This window comes from Ipomoea nil, unplaced genomic scaffold, assembly GCF_001879475.1.
Source record: "Ipomoea nil cultivar Tokyo-kokei standard unplaced genomic scaffold, Asagao_1.1 scaffold1074, whole genome shotgun sequence".
Classification (NCBI taxonomy): Eukaryota; Viridiplantae; Streptophyta; class Magnoliopsida; order Solanales; family Convolvulaceae; genus Ipomoea; species Ipomoea nil.
In genome coordinates this window covers 1880351-1888599 of record NW_017617502.1, presented here as the reverse complement: position 1 = coordinate 1888599, position 8249 = coordinate 1880351, and the positions used below count along the sequence as shown (strand labels likewise).

At 39.4% G+C, this 8249-nt stretch overlaps 2 protein-coding genes and 1 pseudogene across 5 annotated transcripts; 1 reads left to right on the top strand and 2 right to left on the bottom strand.

The window, feature by feature from the left end:
* Nucleotides 1–1920, top strand: LOC109182718. Of its 3 annotated transcripts, none has more exons than XM_019332883.1 (3): nt 1–240; nt 330–694; nt 1563–1920. In XM_019332883.1, the coding sequence occupies exons 1-2, from the start codon at nt 107–109 to the stop codon at nt 655–657; spliced, it is 462 nt and encodes a 153-aa protein (XP_019188428.1). In that variant the 5' UTR covers nt 1–106; the 3' UTR covers nt 658–694; nt 1563–1920. The 3 variants fall into 3 exon arrangements, with proteins under 3 accessions (XP_019188428.1, XP_019188427.1, XP_019188426.1); XM_019332882.1 differs by having other exon boundaries at nt 1512–1712; XM_019332881.1 differs by lacking the exon at nt 1563–1920 and having other exon boundaries at nt 330–814.
* On the bottom strand, nt 1493–5325 carry LOC109182715 (pre-mRNA-splicing factor SLU7-like). 2 transcript variants are annotated; one of them, XM_019332877.1, is made up of 10 exons: nt 5164–5325; nt 4768–4931; nt 3983–4095; nt 3476–3901; nt 2793–2928; nt 2413–2712; nt 2110–2326; nt 1905–2008; nt 1665–1736; nt 1493–1585 (listed from the first exon to the last, which is right to left on the bottom strand). In XM_019332877.1, exons 1-10 carry the CDS (start codon nt 5177–5179, stop codon nt 1508–1510), a joined length of 1626 nt encoding a protein of 541 aa, XP_019188422.1. In that variant the 5' UTR covers nt 5180–5325; the 3' UTR covers nt 1493–1507. The 2 variants fall into 2 exon arrangements, with proteins under 2 accessions (XP_019188422.1, XP_019188423.1); XM_019332878.1 differs by lacking the exon at nt 5164–5325 and having other exon boundaries at nt 3979–4095; nt 4768–4854.
* An 824-nt stretch (nt 5326–6149) lies between these two features.
* Nucleotides 6150–6927, bottom strand: LOC109182620 (annotated as a pseudogene).
* Nucleotides 6928–8249: the final 1322 nt, after the last annotated feature.

Here is an 8249-nt window from a genome sequence, read left to right as displayed (position 1 = left end):
GCATCAATTACGAGGGCGACCGAAACATTACAAGGATTTAAGCAGCCATAGTGAGAATGGAAGCTTAATTTAGCAGCTCCGATCGAAGCGGAGGATTTGTGCCGCCATGAATAACTTGCTCTTACTACTACTACTTGTCGCTTTCCTCTACTGCTCTGGAGCTGGAGCAGCTACGGCTATGGCGAAGCAGCGACGGCCGGGATTTCTCTTCACCCGTAACAGAGGAAGATGCACTCCCCAGTAAGATCTTCCTTTCCTTTCGTCTCTGTTATCTCATCTGAAATCTGAATGCAAGTGTTTATGTGGGAGTATGTATGATTGATTATTAGGTATTGGAGCAGTCGGAGGGAGGCGTGGCCGAGGATGGTGCCGGAGATGTCGACGGTGTCGAAGGTGTTCGGATCGAGGGCGTACGAACGGTACAGATACGATCTGACGCTGCTGGAGGCGGCGTCGCGGAACGACGACGGCGACGACGTGTTCGCCAGCCTGGTGAAGGAGTCCACGGCGGCGCTGCTAAATTCCTACGCTAGGAAGCCACACTATCACTTCACCGCCTGGGAAGTCAAGACTCGCCTAATCCAAGCTTTGGTCTCTAAAGACGCCGCCGCTAAACAGGCTCAAAGCTTCGCCAATGCAAATCAGGCTTGCAACTGAATCACTCTCTACCCATTTCCATTGGAATTAAACTACTGTACGTGTCTTTAGTTTCTTCACTCCTAACTTACATTTATTTGCTTTTCTTCACTAAATCTCCGCCCAAAATGTGAAATAATTTTTCACTTCACACTCAAGTAGGGTTTCACAACACAAATTAAATGTGCTTCTTATCACTCAAACATCATTTATCCAAAATTTCATGGGGAATTCTACACTAATTACAAGGCATTTGATTGGTAGAGAATTGTAATCCTCTCCTTTTAGTGGAATTGGAATTCATAGACTCCTCCCACGACAAGACGTCTGGTTGAAAAGAAAGAATTAAAAAGGAAAAGAATTGTAATTCGATAAGAAAAGAATAAGGGTATGAATTCAAATTACATTGTTTGGTAGGAGAATTAAATTATTGAAAATGAGGAAGGAAGAAGTGATATAAAGATTAAAATACTCGTGTGTAATAATAATAATAACAATCAAGGGAAATATAGCAATTTTCATGTAATTGAGGAGCTCAAAAGATTGTGTTGTAATTGCAATTCAGCTATGTCAACCAAACAAGCCATGAATTTCAATTTGGTAGCAGTTGGAAAAGGAAATAATAATAATAACAATCAAGGGCAATATAGTAATTTTCCTGTAATTAGGAGTTCAAAAGATTGTGTTGTAATTGCAATTCAGTTATGTCAACCAAACAAGCCATGAATTTCAATTTAGTAGCAGTTGGAAAAGGAAAATTGAGGAAAATGACAAAAATTGCCCTTAATTATAATTATTACACAAGGGCATTTTCATTTTTATATCACTTTTTTCTTTAAATTTTCAATAATTCTATTCCTTCCTACCAAACTCAGTGCAGAAATTCCTTCATTGGATCGTCGTGATAGATCTTCTTCATCTTGTAGGCCTCCATTTCTTCTGGTGTCACCTGCAGGGGCAAAAGTAGTTTGTACAAAGCCTAGTCTTGAGGGTGGGGTGTTGGTGAGAAGATGAAGACAATGGCATACCTCATCACTAGTATACTTCACATTATATTTCCGTTTTCTTTCATCTTTTTCCTCTCTTCTCCTTTCATCCTCCTGCTCGTTCAAAATAACACACACCACCTGAGAACCTAATTAGCTTGCTTGATGTGAAAAGGTCATTGAGAAATCAAATTGTGCAGGGAGTGTGGTTGTGATTTGTGAAATGTGAAACTTGAGACATGCTAACAAAGTGTAAAGCGAAAGGAGAATGAGAAATCTTTCCTTTCTAAGAGCTTCAGTCACTTTACTCTGGTCCAGAACCAAATCTTCTGGTACATCAGTTCCCCAGGTAACAAGCCTCTTTTCCTTGGTTGGTTTATAGGCATCTGGATTGACAACCATCAAGTTCAGTGCCAAAACATTAGGAAATGCTTTCATGTTCACGGAAGCAAAATAGACACAACACGATTAGAATGTTATTACTCACCCTCAGTAGCTTCTTTGCGGGCAATATTGGCCCTCATAAGATCTCCCGCGGCTTCAGCTGCTTCAATTCCAGCAGCGCCAGTACAATAACTACTCCGTATTGTCTGCTTGCAGCACTTATAACCCCATTGATGGTCCTTCCACCACGAACCCCAAATACTAGTGTGGTTGTTTATGTGAGCATCTTCTTCGTATTTACTTTTAGGAAGTGACATCTCCTTTGATTCCATAATATGTAATTAATTAAGGTAAAATGCATAGTACTTTGAATCGAGCATTCATAAATTGTGAATTCAAATATCACCTGTCCTTTTACGATCCTGCCAGCGCGATCATACTCGACTTCTCTCTCAGTCTGACCAAGTAAAAGTTCTCTAGGGAGTGCCTCATCACTAGCTGCATTACCATATTTCTCCATGATGGTCTCCCTGGTTTTGGACTTGAGTTGTTCCTTGTTGATTTTATAGTTTTTATAAAGCAATTGTGCTTGAGAGGGAGCTGCTTGCATATGGACATCATGACCCTTCTCAAATGATTCCCAAGCATGGATGTTGAGGTTCTTGAACTCTAATGCTTGGCCACTTAATCTGTTTTGGTTATCCCCCTGTAACAGAGCCGAAACACAAGCAAATTTTTGGACACTCGACAAAAAATAACCAACCGGTAAGTAAGCCTCAATCTTACCGCATAGAACTTCTCGTTTGGATCCATATCTGGAAGTGGATCTTCGCGCATGGACCTGGTTTTGGGGTCATAGTAGGCTGAATTGACGTCGAGATTAAGAAGGTACTTGGCTGTGTCTTCCCGGATACGCAAATTCCTAACCATAGAAATAGAAAACAGAATTGTAATGTTGAACACTTAGCAGAGCAGATATCAAGCTCTAGATTATCACAGAAATCAGAAGCTGCATTTACAACAAAAGAATCCCCACCAACATTACCAATAACGCGTAAAAACATCAAAGAGAAATACCTTTCCCGGGCCAGAGAGATGCATTAAGACTAACCTAACAGTCCCGGTACTACCACCACCAGTAGTTATACCTTTCCCGGGCCAGAGAGATGCATTAAGACTAACCTAACAGTCCCAGTACTACCACCACCATTAGTTATACCTTTCCCGGGCCAGAGAGATGCATTAAGACTAACCTAACAGTCCCGGTACTACCACCACCAGTAGTTATACCTTTCCCGGGCTAGAGAGATGCATTAAGCCTAACCTAACAGTCCCGGTACTACTACCACCACCAGTAGTTATACCTTTCCCGGGCTAGAGAGATGCATTAAGACTAACCTAACAGTCCCGGTGCTACCACCACCAGTAGTTATACCTTTCCCGGGCTAGAGAGATGCATTAAGACTAACCTAACAGTCCCGGTGCTACCACCACCAGTAGTTCGCACACGCTTCTCAACCTTTGCGAAATCCATTTGGTTACTCTCATCAACCTTGGCTTCATCTACCTTCAGAGCATCTTCCAAATCTTCATCATCATCATCACTGAGGACATCACCTTCCTTATTTTGGTTATTATTGTTTTTCTCCTCCAACTTCTTAAGCTGCTGTTCCTTGAGATACTTCTTTCTCGCTTCATCTCTTGCTTCATATCTCTCAACAACATGGACATAAGAAGCAGCATCATAACCATTCCAACGGTCCCTTTTACCATCATAATCCAGCTCGAACTGCTCTATCTTCTCATCCGCTGCAATGCTTTTTCCCGTCCATTTTGCTCCCAATTTGGGGGGCCTTTCCATGCATGACTTCGCATTATGTGTCATTGCTCCACAACTGGGAAAAAAAATAGAGATGTAAAGGCGAGGAATTTCCATAGATAGGAAGTGGCTGTAAATCAAAGAGTGTCTGACCTACTTTTCACAAGCACCTTTTCTATATTTGTCAGCCTGATAAATCTTGGCACCTCGGTCATACCACGACTTGGTATAATTAGGATCTGATTTCCATTTCCTTTGATGTTTCAAACTCTAGGAAGCGTTCAAACATACAGAAGTTACAATCACTCTATAAAACAAGAACATGCATGCTCGGGGTAACTCCAACTAGCCAAGATGGCTAATGATCTGATACAAACTTGTAACCACAAGGTCACGAGTTCAAATCCTAGTAGCCTAAGCTGGTTTACCTCCTTGTGGTCTTTCGCCGGTAAGCTATGGACAACCTAGCAAATTGGTTTACCTCCTTGTGGTCTTTCGCTAGCTAGGATCCCAAGGCGGAAATTAAAGTGCACACTCTCGAGTAGTGAGTGCGGGTTTCCCTCGTCACCCAAAAGAACATGCATGCTCCAAACTCAATTAAGAAGTTACAATCACTCTATAAAACAAGAACGTGCATGCTCGGGGTTACTCTAGCCAAGATGGCTAATGATCTAATACAAACTTGTAACCACAAGGTCACGAGTTCAAATCACAGTAGCTTAGGCTGATTTACCTCCTTGTGGTCTTTTGCCAGTAAGCTATGGACAACCTATGTGGATTTATCTTCCTGTGGTCTTTCGACTAGGGTTATAAGACGGGATTTACCCCGTGCACACTCTCGAATAGTGGCTACTAGTTTCCCTCGTTACCCAAAAGAACATGCATGCTCCAAACTCAATTAAAAGAATAACAAAAGGCACTCTAACCATTAAGGAAACATACCGGCCTCTCAGCATTGAGATACCAAGGAGCAGAGGACATATACTGAGGAATATGAGGGTTAATTTCCTTTCCATCCTCATCCACCTCAGCGGGAGCAAGCCCGGCCTTTCGAGCCTCCTCCAATTCCAACTGTTTCCTATGATCCTCCCTAGATTTGAAAGCCACTGCAGTTTGCCATTATTTATGATATTATTGAACATATTCCAAAAGTGCAATGCAATTAGCAATCCAGGAAGATAGCATAAAACCAATCTGAAAACCATAAAATAATCATATGGAGATTCGATTGATTGAAAAGTTTAAATAGAATGGTTAATATTATGCCCACAAAATAACAAAAACTAAATTCCAATAAGGGAACGAAGAATTTTTTGGAGCAAGAGTAGAATGAAATACCTGACGCAGTTGCCATGATCGATAAGAGTTATTGATGCAAATCCGAATAGATCAGAGACGAAGCTCAGCCGTTGTCGATAGGATCGATCGTCAGAGATCGCCGAGGGAGAGAAGGGGGAGACGTTGCCAACGGTAACGAAATAGAACTTGCCTCTGAAATTGGCCCACTTCAACCAAAATCTCTAGCTCTTGTGAGCATATGGTACATTGATACATGAACAAAATATGCTATTCAACTATCAACTTAACTTTTTAATTGAGATTGAGATGGAGAATATGTAATTTAATATCAGATTCAACTCATGCCCTAGCTTGAAGCCCAAAAATAAAAAAAATAAAAAAATGTGCAATTTAAGGAGCGTTATGCTGTGCACCATGCATAATTAAAAAAAAAAAAATCAATTTTGATTGTCGGCGTTATGTTGTGCATAATTTAAACAATATACTTCATTCATTCTCGATATATAGTTCAAATTATGCACAACATAACGCCGTTAACAGCAAACGAAACTGATTTTTTTTTTTTTTTTTTTTTTTAGTCGGACATGTCGTTTTTAATCAAAATGACGCCGTTTTTGCAACCGTGTGGTAATCTAACCATCAGTTTATACTTTTAATTCAAATGTGAGACATGCTTTCAATTGCCCTAAGAGTCCACACTCCCGATCCCACGGTAGAGGAACCACTTTAACATATTATACAAACCACAAGTGATATTGGCAAAGAGAAAATTTTAATTTTGGTCACATGACTATAGGGGCTTTGTTAATTTCAACACATGACTTTTAAAAGTGTCAATTTAATACCTTGATTATGTAATTTTTGTCAATTTTGATCACTCCGGCCAAATTAACGGTCAAATTTGGCCGGAAAAATTTAATCCAACATTTAATCTATAATTTAAGGGGCAAAATAGTCTTTTGATCCTTTTTCTTAATTGATTTTGACCTGGTTCAGCAAATGTGATATATAGCGCCCAGTTTTCCTTATCTGATCTTTTCCGGGGCACCAATGTCAAGAACAGGGGGTTTTCCTTGTGTATTCTTGAGTTTCAATAGTCCAATTGAAGGCCTTTTCAGTCCATATTTATCGATGTTTTCGAGGATAAACCATGTCAGGACTACCAGAATCTATTCCACCAGCCACAGCGGCAGCCATTTCATCATTAACACAGCGAGTTTGAACGTCAATTTCCCCAAAATTTCTCTAGGCAGTACATGTACCTAAAGAAAAATAAAAAAGAGGAAAATTTTATTAGAATTCAACCATGATTTTGCATTAACGTCGTCGTTTAGTTGATGGCTTTCTTGCTTACCGAGCTGCGGCAAACCATGGAAGGTTTAACGTCGTGGTTGCAAATATCGAGGGAGATTTCCATGCCGGAATTCCCACAGCCGACGTCGTGAAAATCCTCGCCGAACTTATAATCGCAGACATGGATCACTTCGCTACCGAATTCCTTCAGCCCCTCAATCTCCGGCACGACGGACTCCGCATTCTCGTCGGTGGCCACTGGCAAATATACTCGACTTCTCCGCTGTCAGGGGATGCTGTCTTGACCCGCCACACCTTGCAGGCCTCGTCGTACTTAGTGGACTGCACTCATTCGTTGAACCGCGACTTGATGTCGAAGTGTTCAGCGTACGATTCGAGGTATTTAATGAACTCCCGCATTGTCTGATACTCCGGGTAGTGATCCGGAAAAGGGTATTTGGGGAGCTGGCAAAATTGCTTGGGAAGATGAAGTTTCAGGCGGTCGTAGGTGCACACCAATTAGGAGAAAGGATCAAAAGACCATTTTATCCCTCAAATTATTGATTAAATGTTAGATTAAGGTTTTCCGGTTTAATTTGGCCGGAGTAACCAAAATTGATAAAAATTGCATAGTCAAGGTACTAAATTGATACTTTTAAAAGTCAAGTGCTGAAATTAACAAAGCCCCTATAGTCATGTGATCAAAATTGAAATTTGATTTTACATGGCAGATCCTATATTATATTCATAATATTTGATAAATATGTTTATAAATCTAAACCTTAATGTATATAAACACTAACATTAATGTTCATTATATGTAAAATTTTTAATTACTCTATAATAGACTCATAATATTCATTCTATATTTTCATAAAGAAAAACTTAATGTACATAAAAATTACACCATAGACATCATGTTTAATATGGAGTAATAAATTATGTTCATAATATATGTTCTATATGATCATAAATCTAAACTTTAATGTACATAAATACTAAATTACATGTACATTATATCTATTTCCATTCACTATGTAGTAGACTAATGATATTCTTTCTATGTATTCATTAAAAAAATTAAGATCAATGTACATAAAATTACATTACAAGTGCATCATTTTAATAACATTTATCTTGTATTATATATTATAATATTCGTCTATATGATCATAAATTTAAATATTAATAATATACATAAACACTAAACTATTGGGGAAAAAAGACTGACATATAAAACTTAGGCCATCTATTTCCCAAAATATGAAGCTTCTAGACGATTGACAAATTTGTGAAAAGGACGTTTGGGACATGCGTTTTAGGCATGTCCCAAACGTCCTTGACTTTTAATTTTTTTTTTTGACCTCTTCCTCAGACGCATTTATGAAATGTGGCTGAGGTATGTTTCCATTATACATCAAAATGCATGTACCAGATGCGTTTGGCGTATTATACGTCAAACACATCTTGTACATGCGTTTTTGTTTCGGAAGATGCAGGCTACCAATCTGGCATATGAGAACAAATCTTTCGTCCTTTTCATTTTCATCTTCTTCAAAACCCAAATTGAAAAACTACTACTTGAGAAAAAGAAGAAAATTAAATGGCCGATATCGCCGTACAAAACCAAGTGGCACGAGAGCTTCGACCATCAGCTAGCTATGCAGAGCATGATAGAAAATGTTTCAACGTCGAATCTTTTATCGGCCCTCATCAATTCATTCGCGGACTACCAATGCGACCCCACTCCAAGTGCTTACCAGAAACTCCTGTACCTATGATTTGATCCCTAAAGTTCTTGATCATTTGCAGAAAGTTGACAACTTTGAGAT

Excerpts from the sequence above, each read along its gene's own strand:
- LOC109182718 (XM_019332883.1), top strand. The coding sequence starts at position 107 with ATGAATAACTTGCTCTTACTACTACTACTTGTCGCTTTCCTCTACTGC. Across the intron at positions 241-329 it reads AGAGGAAGATGCACTCCCCA|GTATTGGAGCAGTCGGAGGG; the intron begins GTAAGATCTTCC and ends ATTGATTATTAG.
- LOC109182715 (XM_019332877.1), bottom strand. Across the intron at positions 2,327-2,412 it reads GCAGGATCGTAAAAGGACAG|GAGATGTCACTTCCTAAAAG; the intron begins GTGATATTTGAA and ends ATGGAATCAAAG. Across the intron at positions 1,737-1,904 it reads TGACTGAAGCTCTTAGAAAG|GAGGATGAAAGGAGAAGAGA; the intron begins GAAAGATTTCTC and ends TTGAACGAGCAG.